A 20537-nucleotide genomic window follows, 5' to 3' on the forward strand; every position below is an offset into this window, starting at 1 on the left:
TCGCCATGTCCTTCTCCAGGGGATATTCTAACCCAGGGATCGAACCCGGGTCTCCTGCACTGCAGGCAGATTCTTTACCAACTGAGCTACAAGGGAAGCCCATATAGTGTATAGTGTGAATGTATTTGTTTTTGACATTTGTAGTTTGAATGAGATACTACCCTAGTTTCCCAGAACTCAATTTCTTCTATCTATATAAGTAATTTTGTTTGCTCTTTGTGGAGCTTAAAGTTTTTGATGTTTAGAAACAAAATATTTCTAGTAACTAGCATATAACTAGTTACTAGCAGGTAATTAGCATGTAAAGCCTTTTCTTTTAATAATTGTTTTCAAGCTTTTTTTTGGTAGGATAATATGTTTCTCTTTGTTTTTAATTTTGTTTGCATGGTGAAGCCTTGGAAGATTTTCTGAGGGCAGCAGAGAAGAAATTGTTGGAATGGTCTCTTTTTTGTTGAATTGAAATTAGTCAAAATTACTGTATTCAAATTTTAGTGTATTTCTAAGAGCATTTTGTTGCAGTTATCAGTCATTCAGCTGGATTATGGAAAGTTAATTTTGGGGAAGAAAGCTTTCTCCATTTCTGTGTCAATTTATTATTTCATTATTGAAACAATGAATCACACTAATTTGAGTAATTGATTTTTCTAAAGATTTTGGACCCAAAGTTATACATAGTTTAGAGTTATTAATGAGTAGTACTTAGCCTGTATATAGTGAGAAACATGCAAAGAAGGTGATATATGAGTAACTGCAATGTAGATGCAGAGATATCTTTAAGATTTGAGTGGATAAACTGTTCAGTAGAGTGAATGCACCTTGCTTTACACATTGGTTGCATTGTAAGTTTAAACTTTATAAACTACTTATATTTGAAATAAAAAGAATGATTACTAAAACACCAAATTGTGAATGCTTTTTAATTTATGTTTAATTGGAAGCATTTAAAAAATTTTATTTTTCTTGGAGTATAGTTGCTTTGCATTGTTGTTAGTTTCTGCTGTAGAGCAAAGTGAATCAGCTATATGTTTACATATGTACCCTCTCTTTTGGATTTCCTCCCATGAATCCTTTTAAAACAAAAGGAAGGATCAACAAGATAGAGAATAAATTACGGAGACTAGAGAATCTTATCATTGGTTGCATGTCAAAACAAAGTGAGCGTCAGTTCCTGGGAATTTTCTGAACACTTTCCTAGGTACCCTCAGGGATTTAGGAGCTGAATTTGAAATGGCTCCTGCTCTCCAGGAATTTACAGTTTAGTTGGAGAGACAATTGTTTAAAAATATACATCATATTGAGAAGGTACTGTAGAACTTCAAAAGGGAAGATGAGCTGATTGAAATATAAAGTATGTAGAAATGCTTCCTTCCTATTCCAAGAAAAGGGAGTTAGTTCTCCTTAACGCCTGCATAAGTTAGAGCTTGAGCTGATATTCGATAATATAGGCTGTGCCATGGTATGAATGAAGATGTTTTCTTCTCTGAGAAATTGGATTACTTGATCAGCTAGTAGGAGTAGGCCCAGGCCTTGAACCCACATTATACAAGTATGTATTTCAGTGTCTCTCTGTGTGTATGTGTTTATACACACATTTATTTTTCAAATTACAGCTCCAAAAATATGTTAGTCCCAAAAACGGGGTAAAAGGGAAAGCATGCTTGGAGAAGCAAAAAGAAATGGGAGCATAGTTGGAGGAATTTTTATACAGGTATGTCTAGGTGGCCACCATGATAGGCTTTAAGCAGTCTTTCTCATTTTTCTTTTAAATACAGAGATTTTCTCTTTTTTTTTTCCCTCCCTTCCAAACTAATTTAAATGTGTTTGTGTTAGGAAATATAGAAAGCTGTGTCTGCTTCTCTCCAGGAGCAGAAAGGCTTGGAAAACTTCTGCTTCCAATACATCTTTATTTTTATATCATCCATTCAGGACGGCAGAAACAGAATACTGTTTTGATTTTCAACAGTGAGGGAAGGGCAGACGTGGGCATGTGACACATTTGTGTGTTCTTTTGTCTAGCAAGGCTTAAGGGGCCAATTTTGTTATCAATTAGATGAGGAAAAGCTGATTGCTAGGGCTTCTGACATAGTGATTTTTTAAAAATTCCAGATACTGTACTAACCCTTTGGATAGGTAGTTTTTGTTTTTTTAACTCAGAAGAAATGTTGTACAGGAGATCTTACAACTGTAATCTGAAGTAACTGATTACATTTGGCAGTTTTCTTTCAAGTATCCTTTAAAAATCAAATTTCTGGTAACATGTTTATCATCCTTTAAAATATCTTATTTGATGATAGAATAGACTTGTACTTATTTTTTAATGAATACTTTTGCAAATTATGCTGAAGTAAAAGTTGACATTCTGGTTCTGACTTTCATTTGTAAGAATTAATTGTGTTTCTGGTTAGCTCTGTTAAAAGTACTAACTAGGAAATCTTAGTTTTTATAAGAGAATATAGCCATTAATTTTTTTCTACAGATTAGGCAACTGAAGATTTGTGAAAACAAAATGTATTGATCTCATTTATATTCCCTTGATGAAGGAACACATGCTGGTCTCCGCTCGCTTTCTGTCCACTAATATGAAATCCTTGTCCCTGCTTCCTTGCTGGTAGGTTTTTAGAAGTTCAGTGAGCAATGCAAATCGCCTGAAGGGTGGAAAATTCCCTTGTCACACAGATGCCCTTATCAGCAGCAACCAGATGGAGCTCTGAGCAGGAACATTATCAGTGTTAAATTGCTTTTTCTCCCCCCTGAGTAGAAAGGATTAAAGCATTTCTTTAGAAATGGGTGGCAAATATACAGATTTAGAAATACTAATATTTTTAACAGTTTGCATTTATAAGTAAATACATGAAAATAATGTTTCAAAACATTCTGTGTTCAAGATACAGCCAAAACCATCTCAAAATGTTTTGTTTTAAATAAAACAGGGTACTATTCTTTCCTGAATTCACTTGTAAAGAGTAAGCTTGAAATGTTGCCTTTTTTTTTTTTAAGATAAAGGATATCTCACTATTAGTGTCACTTGGATATAAACTTCGTTTATTCAGTTTTAGTTGTGGCAAGTAAAGGTGTATTTAAGTTTGTTAATAATGTTGAAGTAAAAATATACACAATCACTCAGAATTTTCATTTATTATCAAAACTAATTGGCTATTTTACTGTTACTGCTTTTGAGTAAATCTTTAGATTCTGCATCAGTTTGATTTTTGAAATGTCAATCTACTAATTATTGCTATTCTTTAAGTTAATAATTGCTAAATATATTGTAATTCCAGATCTATATGAACAATACTATTGTTTAGCAGTGTCAATAGTTATTTATTTTAATAAAACTATAATTTTAGAAGTCTATAAAAGAAACTGCTGTTAATTATATGTGTTGTTCATATCCACTTTGATGTTAGTGATTTTGTTTCTTAATATTGGTTTCTATATGCCATCTAAGCTCCAATGAGTGATAACCATTCCTCTGATATAAAAAATTGGTATGCCCTTGTGTTTTATATGCCAGTAACCACCTAATCAGTGGCTGACCGAGTACAGATTCTTTCATCAGATTCATATGCAGGTTTTTGAAATGTGTTGCAGTTTTTTCCTTAAGGCATAGTTTTTAGTATTTGCCAACAAGCTGGGATTTTGCAACAATTGCACTGTGACGTGTGCAGTTTTGTAGGTATAAATATGAACATATGAGTAAGGGCAGATAAACTGTTCCCCTTTTTTATTTCTAAGTATCAGATAAAATATGATTGTTACTGATATTGCATAAACCATAATTTTGCAAATAAAAAAGTTATAGGACTTTATTTAGGTTAATTCAGACATGTCAATTAAACAAAAGTATTGCTTTAACCTAATGACCGAGATGCATTTTAATGCTTTGCTTACAGAACCAACTTGGAACTTGAATTAATTCATCGAGGAGGGAATTTATGTTCAGGTGGTGCAAGTGCAGCTGGTAAAAGGTCCTGTTTAAGTGAGTATTAAGCAGTGCTAACTTTAAAAAAAATTCTAATTATGTCATGAAAGCACAAGTAGGCAAAGTGGTCTTTCAGTGTATTTTCAGATTCTTTTTATGTTCTGTATAATCACTTTTAATAGTGATTCTATGCTTTAAATCATTAATCTTGTACTTAGAAGAATCATGAATATTTAGCTCTTTCTATACTGTGATTACTTAGTAGGTAAATATAATTAATCAGAATTACATTGGTTCAAAATTAAAAGTGTATTATTCTCAACTATAAATTGTCCTCAAACTTAAATTCTTTTAAAGAATTTTTATGTTGTGTGGACTTAAGAAAAACTTTTTATAAAGACAGTTTGTGTCGCCTATGGATTATAGCTGCTATTAATCAGTAAACAGATTTGTACTGTATTTTGATGTATACAAATATATTAAAATGGTAGATGTTTGCTCTTATTATGAATATGTTAAAATACTAGTAATTATTTAAAATCAATTAAGTTTTTAAAAAATATATGTATATTATTTTAGAAAGATATATATGTAATTTGGGAATTATTTCAAAGCAAAGGACTGATCAAAAATACCTTGAAATTTCTAATAAAAAGATACTAACTTATGTAAAACTTAAACCAAGTTAATTTTTAAATTCTTACTAGTTGTATTAGATTTTTGTGTTATCACTTTGTATTTAGAAGTTTAAAGTTTTAAAAATTATTGTTTGCTCAGTATTTAATCTTTATTAACCCCTTGAGGTAGGCACTTAAACCCTGCTTATACCCAGTGATTTAAATATATTTTATAGGGGAAGCTGTTGATAAATTGGAGTACTAGCTTCTAGTCTGTTTGAGTTGGTAGAAACTATAATTTCACTTTTATTCTTTCTTGTTAATTTGTTGTTTGGTATTGGTTGATTTAATAGTTCAGAATCTGTTTTATTAGAAGGTGTTTAGTAAAGGAATTTTAGTTCTATGTTCTAAATCTACTTTTTGCCCCCTGAGGTACTTAAATTTATACAGAGGCTTGTAAATGGTGAATTTATCCAGAATTCTAAAATTAGTAGTTAAAGTCTAACAGCATCCACTTCAATTATCACTGTCAATTTTACTTTGAATTATTAAGTTGATAGTTAATTCCAGGCTTTTGTTCTTTTTATTTTCTAACTTAGTGAATATGAAATTTCAATGTGACAGTATAGCAGCGGTCATGATGAAGCTTATCCTAAATATAAGTTAATACTGTTTTTAGTTTTCTTCTTTTCCTTATCAATTATGTTAGCTTCCCTCTCAGCTTTATTAAGATATGATTGACAAATAAAAAAATTTATGTATTTAGGTTGTACAACATGATGGTTTTGATTTTAGTTTTCATATGATTATTGTTGTGCAGCTACTTATTCATTACTTATCCTATTTATTTGTAAAAGCAGCTCTGTGAATCATGTGTGCAGAAAGTTATATGTTCTATAAAATCCCACTATATTGCAGGTATATAAACTTAATGTATTTGCTATTTACTCAAGCCTAGTTTAACACAAGAACATATTGATGGTGTTTCATAGATTCCTATGAAATATTAGATCAAATATCTCATTTTTTCATCTTCCAGTAGTTCTCTAATGATATTAGTAAATAAAAATTCTCTTTTCTCTGAAGTCTGTTCATAAGTTGATATTTTTCTTTTCCCATTCATTAGTTTCTATCACCTCTTAAATATATTGTTTAAAAAAGTCTTGTCTTTTTTTCATAATATTTTGGTGAAAGAGAAAATGCTCCACTAATTAAGCAAATGGTAATGAAAGCTACACTTTTGGAATAATGTTCCCTCACAAATTCCTGATGAAATTGAAGTTTAGTTTAGTCAAAAAAATATTTAGTAAATTTTATGTGGAATGGTTTGTGAATTGCCTGATAAATAATTGGGCTTCCCTGGTGACTCAGATGGTAAAGAATCTTGCCTGCAGTGTGGGAGACCTGGGTTCAATTTGTGGGTCAGGACAATCCCCTGGAGAAGGGAATGACTACCCACTCCAGTATTCTTGCTGGAGAAACCCATGGACAGAGGAGTCCGGCAGATTACAGTCCATGGGGTTGCAAAGAGTTACACACTGAGAGATAATTATGAATGGACACACACACACACACACACACACCGCACACACAGTGGTGGTAGGTGGAGAGGAAGATTGTTCTATTAACAACAGTGAAAGCAGAAAATATTATCAGGCAAATTTATACTGAAAAATCAAATTGTCTTGGAATAATGCTTTCAGCACTTCCATATTCAAACACGTTTTTTTAGTATTGAGCTAAAATGACCAATACCCAATCAGAGTAAATGTTCCTAACTATGTATGTGGGAAATTTTCCCCAGTAAAAAATAAGCATTATTAATTCACCTAGCAATATACTATGATATTTTAATAATACTTTACATTTGTAGTTTTAAAGTTTATAAAGTACTTTCACATAAATTATTGTCTTTAGAATGATCATGTGAAATAGATGTTATCTCTTTTTCATAGAAAAGGAAACTGACCTTCAGAGTGATTGCATTGCCAAGTCATACAGCGGAAAATGTCAAAGCTTGCAGTTGAACTCAGCTCTCTGACATTAAATTCAATTATGTAAGACATATCTCTTACCCTTAAGTGTCCCAAAGGATGCAGTGCCTTTACAAACACTCATCCATGGGCTCAGTCACTGCACACTGTCACTGCGCACTGTTGCCTTGGGGTCTTTTCAGGCTCTGCCATGCTGTCTGTCCTGTTGTCTTGCTTACCTTTGCCAGCCTTGCACTCTGAATCTTATTTTTGTTTTGGGCCACTCCTTTAGACATTTTCTCAAATCCTTGTTCCTTCTTTGGATACCAGTTGGTTCTCCTTTATTTTTCACCAGTTTGCTGGCTGGTTCCCTCTTACTCCTTCCCTCTTGATCCATCTGGATCAGCTCCCACATACAGCTCTGCTCCTGATTCTTGGGTCAGAAGTCTGGACCTCCCCTTTATTCACTGGAAGCTCAGGCATTAAGGACCTTGTGTTCAGCAGATAAAGGACCTTGTGTTCAGTAGATAAGACTGGTTCTAGATAATGTAAGATATAAAGTGTTAAGTTCTAAAGTAGAGTATGGAAAAAGTTCTAGAAAATTTGGAGGTTTGGGATCATATCTAGCTTGTAAAATCAGTGATGCGTTTGGTGTTTCTGAACAAGATTTTGAAAAATAAGTGAATTTGGAGTTTTTGTTACAAATTAGTGTATATACAGATAAGTACCACCAATTTGGTTAGCAATAGATGTAGGACAAAGCAGATGTAAAACTGAAGACATAACTTTCTTATTAAGATAATGTTTTATTAAATTACTGGGTTAATTTATTCATTCAAGTGATTTGAAAAGAGACATGAAACTCCATAGATTCCAGTGAAGTTCACAGGCTTTCAATACTTTTTTGCCATGGTATTCTTAGTGTATTTCTCAAGTAGAAATTGGAACAGTGACTGGGGTGGAGGGTGGGAGGAAGCGGCATCATTGATAAATTATTAATATTGGATAATTTTTAAAAATTATCTTTAGATCACCATTTTCCATATCTTTGGGTCTTAGCTTTCTGCTTATTACTGTAGTTTAAGCTACAGTTCATATCACAAATGAACTTCATGATTTAATAGAAATAAAAATTAAACTTAAGTCAAGAAAGCTTAAGGCAAACCCTTGCTTTGACATTTTCATTTGAGGAGTTTTAACTTAATTTTGACATAATATATAACCTTTTCAAGGAATGATGCATACAGTGGGGAACTGCCCCCTGTGTTTGTTAGTCCTAGAAAGGAATCCAGCTTAGATGGTGTGCATGCAGCATGCAGCTCAAAATAGTTGCTCAAAGATGAATTTTTGGTGAATTCAGAGTTAAAATTATTTTGATGTTAATTTCACCCTGCAGTAACACTCCATAAGGATATTTTTAAATACTATCACAAAATTGCTATTCAGTAGTCTCATCTTATTTTTTAACAGTGGTAAAATCTTGATATCTATGGTTTAGTAAGGTTTTCAGATTGAAAAACTATGAATTCTACAAATAGGTTGAATCCCAACTTCTGTTCTGTTCTTCTTTGTTACCTTGTAACAAGAAGAAAATTTGGCCACCAGATTATTATAATGGTTAAAATGCATAAATGAATGTAAAAATGTAGAAGTTACCTTCAGACTCCTTTCTTCGTGAGTAGGCAGATAGTTTAATGGCAACCTCATTTAATTTCACGGATTCTGTTCCTCATAGTATCCAACCAGAGAATTATTGTAAGAACCCAGTTTTACCATAGACTGTAAGTCTCAACACTACTGTTTCTATTACTTCAATACTACCATTGGGGATGGGGGTGGTTAAGGAGACCGGAAGCAAGATAAAAGTTAATTTTCAGCCTGGTCTTTTCTTTTTTAAGCACCTAATTTATTCTTTTGGCCTGTTAAAAGGTGGGGTTAGAAGGAGAAAATGGGGTTTATTCCCAAAGATTGATACAACTTCTTTGTTGAAAACTAAATACATTGTTAATGTGGGGAGGCCCAGGTTAGAGATGTGGTTTAAGATTTTGGGCTAAGAGCCTTAGAGTGATTTCAGCTATTCTTTAAAGTCTTTCTGCAGGTCCTGTACTTTGTGGTGCAGGTAGCTAGGCCTTTCTGTGTTAATCGTATCGTTATTTCAGGAACGAAGTACCACAGATAATCATTTCCACTGTCAGGTCATAGGAGTCCTAAGGTTTGCTTGGCTTAGGGCAGGGCAGTTCCTCTTCAGCCATGCAATTAGAACCCTCTCCCCTGTCCCTCAGCTTGAAATGGGGTGCTTAAATTAGACGTGGATTCATGGAGCATGTCTTCTTTGATAAGGAGGAGATTAGGAGTCCTAAGAACTGACCTTTTTCTTTACCCTTCATAGGACTACCTGTGTGTGGAGGCAGAATTGTGCACCTCTTCATATTGTCCTATGCCATGCTATAAAGGTGAAGGGGGAGGCTGGTCACTTAAACCTGAAAGTAGGAGCAGAAAATTCCTTGAAACTAATGCTATGTTGCTTGAGGTAACGGGAGAACATAATGTGCCTGGAAGTGGAGGCATAGGAACTGCAGGAGGAGAACCCGGCATGAAAAGTAGCAAGTACTAAAGACAGCCTTTTCTTCGGGTAGTTTTGAATTTTCACAAGAGATAATTTAAGCAAAGCTCATCTACTTTAACTTGTAGTTGTATATCCCTTTATTAACTAGGAGCAACACAGATAGAAAATAAAGAGGTGGGGTTGGAAAGAAGCAACATAGAATACAGTGTGGAAGGAACACTGGATTGGAATTAGAAGATCTGAATTCTAGTCCTTTTTGTTATATATTGGACTTGAGGAAAGTTGCCTGATTGTTTACCTTGTGGTGGAAATGGGGATTATGATACCTGTGCTGACCATCTACCGTATCTGTCATGATTAATGACAGATGGTATAAAATACCAAGTGAGAGTCCCTCGGACTACAAGGAGATCCAACCAGTTAATCCTAAAGGAAATCAGTCTTAAATATTCATTGGAAGGACTGATGCTGAAGCTGAAACTGCAGTCCTTTGGCCACCTGATACAAAGAGCTAACTCATTTGAAAAGACCCTGATGGTGGGAAAGATTGAGGGCAGGAGGAGAAGGGGATGACAGAGGACGAGATGGTTGGATGGCATCACCAACTCAATGGACATGGGTCTGGGTGAACTCCAGGAGTTGGTGATGGACAGGGAGGCCTGGCGTGCTGCAGTTCATGGGGTCGCAAAGAGTCGAACACAACTGAGAGACTAAACTGAACTGTCTTAATGACTAGTATGAGTTATACTAAAAAATAATTTGCCAGTTTAGAATTCTTAGGTGTTTAGAAATAACTGACAGAGACACAGAATTTCCAGGCTGGTGCTGAGCTCTTTGTGTTCAGTTTCCTTAACTGGATACCTCTCAAGTCATAAAAATTGTTTATGGTGTCTTGTATACATGTATGGTATTCTTAGCCATACATGTGAAGCTATAATTTTGCAATAAAGTTGGAGTTATATTTTTAATTTGTAGATTTTTTTGTATTATAATGTTGCTTTTAATATTGTTAAAGATAGAGCAGATTGCTAAATCTTACCTTTTGTTCCAGCTGAGAGTTCTTATAATTAAATCTTTGGTTTTTTCCAAGGACAAGCTAGTCTTTCAGCGGTGTTTCCTGTTTTAGTAATGATATGTTTCTCTTGTGATTAAATACATTACAATACCTTAGACTTGTCCCAGTTGTAAAGAATTTGATTAGGTGCTGCAGAAAATAGAGTTCATTTTCCCAGGTGAGTTGTCACAGCAACCAGCATTGTGAAGGAAATAGTGGGAGCAAGTGAATCAACCACTGCTTTAGTAGTCAGAGTTGAGAGGTCACTTCTCTGAGGAAGTGAAATTAGGGCTGATAAATTGGCCTCCTTCTTGGTTAGCAAGCCAACGTGTCATTACAGCAGAAAAGAAAGAGCATAAGTCCATCATGAATATTATGCTTATGTTGTGTGATTTTTAAAAACAAAGATTATTGACATATTCGTGAAATATTCAGTGTACTTAAAAAATCCTGTTAAATGCCAAACACTGTGCTAACCTGGAAGTACAAAGAGGAAAAGAGATAGTTGTCTTTTTTAGGGAGATTTCGCTGTCTAATAGGAGAGGAAAATGTGAAAAAATAATTACAAGGCTGTATTAGAAGTGCTAAAATAGAGGTAACTCTAGTGTAGAGAATGCTTAAAGCAAGGGATGATCACATCTGTCTCAGGTATGTGTTAGAGAAAACTTTGCCGAGGAGCACTTGAACTGCCTCTGAAAGGTGAATCAGGTTTGCTTAGAGAACAGGAAGATGCCATTCTAGACTGAGAGGACACCTTGCAAAGACAGAGTGACACGTGGGGGATACTTGCTAAAGGAAGGGAGGAAAGAAGCTTAAGTCATAAACCTGAAAAAGAAATAGGGGTTCTCTGTCTCTCAGTGACTTTTAAGTGCTTTCTATGCCTCTTCTTTCAGTGGTTCACCAACCAATTATGAGACAACATGGATAGATTTATTGTTTACAGGAATTGGCGGTGGTTGAAACAGAAGACTTAAAGCTAATGAGGACTTTGTTATCTGCTTGAGAAATGATGCAGGGGGTAGAGTAGAGTAAAGGAGGATGGGTCATTGGCGGAACCAGTAGGATTAATTGGTTTATTAATTAAACCAATAGGCCGTTTTTCCTTGGATGTTTGCATGGGCAGTGATGTCATTCACTCAGATGGAATTGTAAGAGGAAATGAATATCAGAGCTAGGCTGGGCTATGTAATCAGTTTAGCTTTGGATATATAGATTTCTGTGGTGCCTGTCAAACATCGGAAGTGGTAGAGAAATTTGTGAATTGTAAACTTGCAGGTGGAAGTGGAAGTTGAGCTTAGATGAAGTAGTGTATGCAGGATGAGAGGGAAAGAAGGCCAAGAAGGGGTCCTTTTCCTTCCTTATGGAGAATGCCACCTTTTAGGGCTCAGCCGAGGAAAAGCACTTATAGGTGACTGGGAAGAAGCTGGGGGAGAACCAAGGCAGAGTGGTACCAAAAGTTCAGGAGAGGAGAGAGATGAAGGTTAAAAATATATCTTAATATTTGTGTAGAGTGGTAGTTTTATGTGGAGACCTAATGTTTCTTATGTAGTTATAATCTCTAATTTCGGCTGTACTATCTCAAGTTTATAAATATTACATTTATTATTTGGAATTTATCCATAGAAACCATCTATGTATGTACATGTTTTTAAGCACACTATCTGCACACTGCAGATATGTGTTCCTACTATAACTACTCATCATGTCAAACAGGCCAGAGAGTTGGAATTATCCTCAGTTTACAGATAATAAAACTAGGATAATTTGCCCAAGGACACATGGCCAGTACAGAGCTTGAATTCAAATCTAGGACTTCCTTAGTCCTACTGGACAGTGTTGCCTGTTTATTGAAGTCGCAGCACACCTATAAATGAGTGATTTTCTCATTTCTAAACCCTTTTGTAAATGTAGGTGTAAGTTTACAACCTTAAAATGTGTCATTCCAGAAAAAGTTGTCTATTCCTTTTGCTGTTGTTATTCAAAATTTTAATAATATCCTTTCTTGGTATAATTGCTTTTCAACCTTTAAAATCTCATGAACGTGTGTGTACGTGCTCAGTCACTTCAGTCGTGTCTGACTCTGTGACCCCATGAACTGTACCCCACCAGGCTCCTCTGTCCATGGGATTTTCCAGGCAAGAATACTGGAGTGGTTGTCATGCCCTCCTCCAGGGGATCTTCCTGACTCAGGGATCAGACCCTTGTCTCCTGCATCTCCTGCATCGCAGTGGATTCTTTACCACTTAGCTACCAGGGAAGCCTGTCTTGAACATATTTGGTGTTTATTACATTTTTCCATTATTTTTTGGTTTTTAACTTTTTGACGTGATCAGAGGTTCTCCTCATCCTACATCTTCTGATGTCAATATTTGTTCCCTTGGCAGTGAAGAGCATGGTCTCCTAACCAGTGGACCGCCAGGGAATTCTCTAAAAGATATTTTTGTTGCTAAATAAATTTTAAAGTTTACTCTTATTGATATGTCTCAGATTGAATTTTGCAAACACAGTGAATTAAATAAACATGATGAAAAGTATTGATTGTTATTGGCCTGTTCTGCTTCCTCTTGAAGTTATCTGCAATTTCCAGGATTGTTTCTGAAAGATAGATGCACCTCATTAGATATGTTATCATCCTTTGATTCTAGTTAAAGCTAATACCAAAGACCCTTGTCATATATTATATTAATAGCTTTAGAAGATGCAACAGGGTTACAATCTCAGTTCTTCATAGGAATGGAAAAGGGGTGTGTGTTACAAAAGGAATTTTATACTTTTCTTTTAACCACTAAAAACTCAAGGAGAACTGAAGTGGTAGAAAAAACAAAGAAGTAGGAAATCTTAAAGTCAGATTCCCTGGTGGCTCATATGGTAAAGAATCTGCCAGCAATGTGGGAAACCCAGGTTTGATCCCTGGGTTGGGAAGATCCCCTGAAGAAGGGAATGGCAACCCACTCCAGTATTCTTGCCTGGAGAATCCCATGGAGAGAGGAGCCTGGCGGGCTACTCCATGGGGTGGCAAAGACGTGCGGCAAAGTCACATGACTGAGTGACTGTCACTGTCATCAGGAATCTTGAATTCTGTTCTTAGCTTTGCTAATAAATATTTAGGGTGACCTGGCAAGGTACTTCCTTTCTCTGGGCCTATTTCCTCATTTGTAGAATAAGGGAATATAGGAAAATGAAAAAGTTTTCTTCTAACATTTGTATTTCTTCAATTATGATAAAGTCTAGGAAATTAGGCATTTGCAACATTACTTTTATGTTGATCATGGTTTCAGTGTAAAACAGGTTAGTAAAATTGCCATGTCTATGCTTTTGATTAAATCAAAGCTTCAAGTTAATTGAGTTTTGTCTTGAAAAGAGATAGTAAAAAGAGACCTTTGATTCACTTAAAAACTTATATAAGAATGCAAAACTCCCCACTTGGCAGCTTGAGTTAATATTTCTACTAGAGGATTTTTTTTTTTTAAACACTTCTCGGTTTTAGACACTTTTTAAAAAAAGATGAATTGTATATATACTTCATAAAAATCTTATGTAAAATTGAGTTGAAATAAAATAAGAATAACTTGTATATCTTTATCATATTATTTCACTGCTAAAAATGTCTCTTGTTCTTATTGTTACCAATGGAACCAGGTTACTAGACGAAATGAAAATTTGGGAAACTTGTCTCAAAACAAGATAACTATATTATCTACCTGACACAGTTTTTGTGAAAATAAATTGAGACAAATCTATGTAGGTGATTGAAATAGTGCTTGGCACTAATAAATACTCAGCTAGTCTTAACCATTAATAGGATGAAGAAATTTTAAGAGAAGATTTAGACTATACATTGACTTACAGGCAGAAGATGAATAAGAATAAGGTATTTAAATTCTTCTGTTTGTTATACAGAGATTAGATTGAAACACTTGTAGGTACAGTGTTAGGTTCAGCTCCTCCCCCACCTCCCATTTCTACTACAATGCCCCACAGAGTGGAACGTTTGTTTTGTTCATCTTACAGCTCTCATGTCTCACAGATGATTTCTTCAAACTACTACCACCACTAATATTACTAATACTTACATGGATGGATCTCAAGTTATTCTAAAGTATAGCTAATTTCTAAGTCAGTTGCTCAGAGATACAAAATGTTGTTTAGTTTTGAGTAGTTTAATTTAGAGAGTAAGTGACAACAATATGGTTATGTCATTTGACTTTCTTCTTTCTGGCTTTAGTAATTAATTCTAATCACCTGTCAAAAAGTATTTTCTGACTTTCTAGAAAGGGACTGTTGATTTATTTTAATTCAAGTATTTTGAGTATTTAAGAGAGTAATTTAGTCCAGTCCTTGTAATTTATACCAGAAAAAGGACATGGGATATGAAAGCAAAATTAAAAAAATTTTTTCCAAATAATTAAAAAATTTTAAACAATTCTTTTTCTAAATGTGGTAGCAGAATTTTGTCAAAAGTTGAGACTAGTAGATTATTGTTGTGGTATCTGTCATAGATTATTGTCAGATAGAAGAAATGAAGAAGAAATGAACATAGCAGAATAGTTCTTCTAAATATTATTCTCATTTCCATTATTTTTTCCTTCATGTTGAGTCTAAAGATGAAATCACAATTAAATCTAAAGAATATTCAGGAGAAAAAAATTAGGTAAAGGAAGAACTTCAGATAACAGTGGTTTATGTGGATGTGATTGTCCATGTTACTCAGAGTAGGGTGTTGAAGATAATAGTGAATTTTGGTTAGGAGATCACAACAGTGAAAACTACAGGTTACCAAGATCAAGGCATAAAGTCAAGGAAAGGTAGGTCTCTGACAGAACATGAGGAAAACAAACTATTTCTGTATTAAGATTGAGCATAAAAGAATAGTCCAGGTTCTGAATTTATTTGGATATATATCTCAATGAAAGTGAAAGTTGTGTCCAACTCTTTGCAGCCATATATACTATACAGTCCATGAAATTCTCCAGGCTAGAATACTGGAATGGGTAGCCTTTCCTTTCTCCAGGGGATCTTCCCAACTCAGGGATTGAACCCACGTCCCCTGCATTGCAGGTGGATTCTTTACCAGCTGAGCCACAAGCGAAGCCCAAGAATACTGGAGTGGGTAGCCTATCCCTTCTCCAGGGGATCTTCCTGACCCAGAAATCAAACTGGGGTCTCCTGTGTTGCAGGTGGATTTTTTACCAACTGAACAATCAGGGAAGCCCTCAGAGTTTACCTTAAAAGAGAGCATGAAGTTGTTGGTACTTACACTTGGTGAATTATAAGGAAAGGAAACATTTCTTTAAAAATTACTAGAAATTTTGCCTGAATATTGTTCTGGACAAATTGTGTGAACTTTCTAATTACTTTTCCTTCAATTTATTTAGATCAGCTATTCCATGTATTAGCCTTGCACATGCGACTTTATAGCATTGATTCTGAGTATAACCCTTGGAGAAAGCTCACACAGTTACTAGAAGAGATGAGTTCGCAGTAAGTATTATTGAAAGATTAAATTCAGTTAAAACTTTTTTGAAAATGATTAAGTATAATAAGATTGAAGTTCTTTTTAATATGTGAATTTTCCTTATGAGACATAATACATGATAAAAATTGAAAACAGTTTATTATATTATACTTTTATACCATTTATATACTATTTATTATTGTTACTATTTATGCTATTATATTTTCTGTTAAATTTGCATAAAAATTCCTACTGAGTGAGAAAATCTTTTAAAGAATTTCATTGGTTTTTATATAGACAAAACATTCAGAGGCACATAATGCCCGGTTGTTCTTTTCATGTCATAATTGATCAAAGGGTTCAAGCAACCTTAGACTTATTCCTTCATTGTAAAGTTCCCCACAGCCTTTCACCTGATGATGTTTGAAACCTATGATCATTCTTACCTTCATTAGGTACTACAGAATAGTGGTTTAAAAAAAAAATCACAAAAAACTGCTTTATGATTTATTAACTAGAAACACACTAGTTTTAGAATCTGCTTTTCAAAAATAACACATGACAACCAAATTCCCACATCATTAAAATTTTTGAAATGATACACCTAATTTATTTACTCCTAATTTGTAGAAATACAGAATCTGTACTTTATGCTACCACTTATGTAATCAGTGGTAAACCATTTCTGAGGGAATTTGAATAATAGGTGAGAAAGTGGTGCCCCCTAAATTTTTTTCTTCTTAAAAACTTTGGGCTTGTAAAGAAGAGATGCCAGGGAGACTTAAGAGACAATAATAGGATTCATAGCATTAATGGAAGTTTATCTTTGGAGAGAAAGACAAGTATTAAAGAGATATTTGTAGAGAATGGAGATATTCAAAGAGCTGTCTTCTTTGGCAGTTCCATAAGCATCATAGAAGCAGGGATTGTTTACTCACATGTATCCAATGCCTGGCCAGCAGTTAAGTAATCACTATTTTGCTGAATGACGAAGCCTTATAAAAGATTTCAGCAGTTTTTATTTATCCCAAATCTAAAGTCTCACATGTAACTTCAGAATTTAGCCTATTCTCAATGCTTAAGATTTACTTTTGTTCTCTGACATGAAAAATTAAACCTGTGATCAAAATATTTAAGTTTCTAAAGGAGTTTTAATTCTTTTAGAATGAAAAGAGCTGCTCTATAATAAATTCTGTGTGTTTTATGGTACTATACGTACCTTAGGTTTACTATTTTGTCTTTTAGAGTATATTTTAAGTTCTACTTTGGTTATTATATCTTTTTTTTAAACTTTGAAAATGTTAAAAGATTTTCTTTGAATTTTATGTTAGTCCTAAAGTCGAAACAACTTTTTTGTTTGTTTCCAAGTTTTTATTTTTTATTTATTTATTTTTGTGTGTGTGTGTATTCCTTTTTTTTTTTTTTTTTTTTTTTCCTTATTTTACTTTACAACATTGTGTTGGTTTTGCCGTACATTGACTTGAATCCACCTTGGGTGTACATGTGTTCCCCATCCTGAACCCCCCTCCTACCTCCCTGCCCATCCTGAAACAACTTTGAACAAGAGATATTAACCACGCCTTTTCAATGTAACTTGTTTGTAAATTGATTTTTTTATAACACGAATATTTATTCTTTAATATAAAGTTTGTGATAGCAAGTATCCTGAGTGCCACCCCATTTGTAGTGAAGCTAATTCTCTTAAATTCCATTTAATACTTTGTTTGATTTCTGTAATCTGAGAGATCAGAAAGATTCACAATCAAGTTAATGTGTCCCAGTTGTTTAAGTTAGTAAAACCTAATAAATTTTCTAGGTAGTTTTTTCCTATTAGGCAGAATCAAAGAAATATGTGAGCCTAGAATATTATATTTTTAGGCAAAAATGTGGTCCTAACTTTTTCTTTTGAGATTTCTTAGTTGCTTACGAAAGTTTGGTTTCTGTTCCATACACATATATATATGTGAGATATAAAGTGAATTAGAAAGAAAATAAAATACTGTCTAAAGTGATTATGCATTTTTCTTTTAGACTGGGAAATGAGGAACAACAGCCTGAGGTTCCAATTCTTTATCATGATGTTACATCCCTTTTGCTCATCCAGATCTTAATGATGCCTCAACCCTTACACAAAGGTATGTCTTTACAGTTTAGATTCTTATATTATATTGTATATATAATGAGTATTCTAAAAGTTACAGGCATAAATATAACATTCACTCTGATGGAAATGTTCTGAGATAAATAGCATTGTAATCATTTATTTCTAAAGATGAGAGTGAAATAAAGAATTTTTTTCCTTGTGGGTTTGTTTTTAGCTCTTTAGTCAATATTTAAGTAAAGATATGAGGGAGTCACTGAAAATCTTTAAGAAATTAAAATAGTACAAAAATGTGAAAAATAGAGCAAACTGTCAGCTTTAATGCCTTTACCTATCTATATGCATTTTGATATAGGAGTATCATAGAGTTATTAAAAATGTGATGACCCATTATTTTTAATTAGTGTTAATATCATACTAGTAATTTTTGCATATTAATTTTTACTAGTATGATATTGATAGCATTCATAATTATTGCTCCCTAGTTGTATGAGTTGTAGAGTTTTTAATATATTTTGGATATTAAACCTTTCTGGATATATTATTTGCGAATATCTTCTTTCATTCAGTAGGCTCCCTTTTTTTTTTTTTTTTTTCCTTTTTTGTTTTATTGGTAATTTCTTTGCTGTGCAAAAGCTTTTTAGTTTGATGGAGTCCCATTTATTTTTGCTTTTGTTTTGCTTGCCCAAGGAGATATATCCAAAAATATATCGCCAAGAGTTATATCAAAGAGTATACTTGCCTTTGTTTTCTTCTAGAAGTTTTATGGTTTCAGGTCTTACATTTAAATCTTTGATCCATTTTCAAGTTTTTCTTTGTACATGGTCTGAGAAGATGGTCCACTTTAATACTTTGACATGTAGCTGTTCAGTTTTCCCAGCACTGTTTGTTAAAGAAGCCGTCTTTTCCCTGATCTTATATTCTTGCTTCCTTTGTCATAAGTTAATTGACATGTGGCTTTATTTCTGGGCAGGAAAGTCAGTTTAAATGCTTGATTTGTTTACCAGTTTTCAGAAAAATAAGTAGGTTTTGTTTTTTTTCTCTTAGCATCCTCCAAAAGGTGATTTCTTTTTTGTTTTTTATAATTATTGTGGACTAATGAATTTTAGCAAATGAGATTTCTTTTAGTTCTTGTGTAGAATAATAACTGTTTAAACACTTGTGTTTGATTTTAGTTGGCTTGTGTCCTGATGATATGACCCCAGCAATCTTTGGTAGCTTCTTCAAACCAAGGCATTTTAATCTGTGGTTTAGGTGTTCACTGGAAAAAACAAACATATAAATGAAACACTCACACCATTAGGTGATGTGCACAATTACTGAAAGTATGAAAAAACTCCTTGTAAGTTCAGAATGCTTTTACCCTAGACAAGTAGAGTTGAAAATTAGTTTTTATTAAAATAGGCTAATATTTGATTAAATAGAATCTCTATACTTGATTGAAGACTAATTCTACCTCATATTAGTAAAGTATTTTGAACTCCAGAGTATTGGAGAATGTTTTTTGGAGTGCTGAAATTAGTTGTGTTCCTAGACTTCCTGGAAACCATTCGAGTAAAGATTATTAAGGTAGCCTTTTGTTTTGATCATAGGCTTCCATAGTGACTCAGAATATCACATTCGCATGATTTTTCAACTTCCATTATTCCTTGAACATACCGTACTGAAGAGGCAACTTTATCGTTGCTACAGATACCTTACAGCCTACTTGACATTGTTTTTAAGCAGTTAATCTATAGTTTGCACACAGAAATAAAGATTTCTTTCAGGTAATTTCATTGTTTTTGAAATGTCCCTTTTTCATTTCAAACATATCAAAATAGCTTTGGTGGCCTACAATGTTTAAAAAGTGTTTTTTGAATGGATTCAAGACAAAGACTGTTGGAACTTTTATTCGTTTCTCCACATCCTTCCTTACATTATTAAAAGAACTTAATTTGGAACTCCCTTCTGGCCTAGGGCTTCCCTGGGGGCTCAGATGGTAAAGAATCTGCCTGCGATGTGGGAGACTGGATTTGATCCCTGGGTCAGGAAGATCCCCTGGAGGAGGAAATGGCAACCCACTCCAGTATTCTTGCCTGGAGAATCCCCATGGGCAGAGGAGTCTGGTGGGTTACAGTCCATGGGATTGGAGAGTCAGACACAACTGAGTGACTAAGCACAGCACAGTGGCCTTCAAGGAATCATGAATCTCTTAATGTGAAAAAAAATTTTTATGTATATGTACATTTTTTATGAGAAGTTCCATAGCTCCTACCATATTTTCAAATGAATCTTGACCTCTAAAACTGAGTTATTTATAAATTCTCCTGAGAACTCTTGGTCATAAAGCAAATAAATAGTTCTATAACAAGGAATGGCAGTAAGAAAATTGCTTTTGAGTAGTTGTAGAATCAGATACAGATTTTAATGGGATGAGAAATGAGAGAGAGATGAGAGAACAGACATAGTGAGCAGAGAGTTATCAGGAGTGAATGTGGGGAGAGAATAGAGGCTGTGTGTGGATATAATTCAGAGTTATTTTTCTTTTTTTTTTTTATTGAGCAGGTTTTGAGCACGTTTAAATGTTTGCCATGTCTCCCTTATTCACTTAGTAACCCCTGGTGCTTCTTTACTGGGAAGCCATTTTCTTGGCTGTCCCTTTTTCGCTTTCTCAAAATAGCTTGTTCATAGTTCTATTTCAATACCTGTCTCTTTGTCATAGTAGTAGATTTTCTTCAATATTACTCTCTCGAGACTATCGGTTCCTCCAGGACTTGCACCATTTTGTGTGTCCCTTGTGCCTACCTGGTACATAATGTACTCAATAATGTGGAATGAAGGTGTTAAATATCCGGTTGTCTTATTTT

At 34.1% G+C, this 20537-nt stretch overlaps 1 protein-coding gene across 6 annotated transcripts in view; it reads left to right on the plus strand.

Moving 5' to 3' along the window:
• UBR3 (ubiquitin protein ligase E3 component n-recognin 3) overlaps positions 1 to 20537 on the plus strand; it is a 190134-nt gene that overhangs the window by 148482 nt on the left and 21115 nt on the right. For all 6 annotated transcript variants that reach the window (XM_065931732.1, XM_065931734.1, XM_065931735.1 and 3 more), the window contains 3 exons: positions 3894 to 3979; positions 15508 to 15613; positions 17619 to 17722. In XM_065931732.1, the coding sequence (XP_065787804.1) occupies positions 3894 to 3979; positions 15508 to 15613; positions 17619 to 17722 (296 nt within the window). The remainder of the gene's footprint in view (positions 1 to 3893; positions 3980 to 15507; positions 15614 to 17618; positions 17723 to 20537) is intronic.

Source organism: Muntiacus reevesi, chromosome 3, assembly GCF_963930625.1.
Source record: "Muntiacus reevesi chromosome 3, mMunRee1.1, whole genome shotgun sequence".
NCBI classification, from domain to species: Eukaryota; Metazoa; Chordata; class Mammalia; order Artiodactyla; family Cervidae; genus Muntiacus; species Muntiacus reevesi.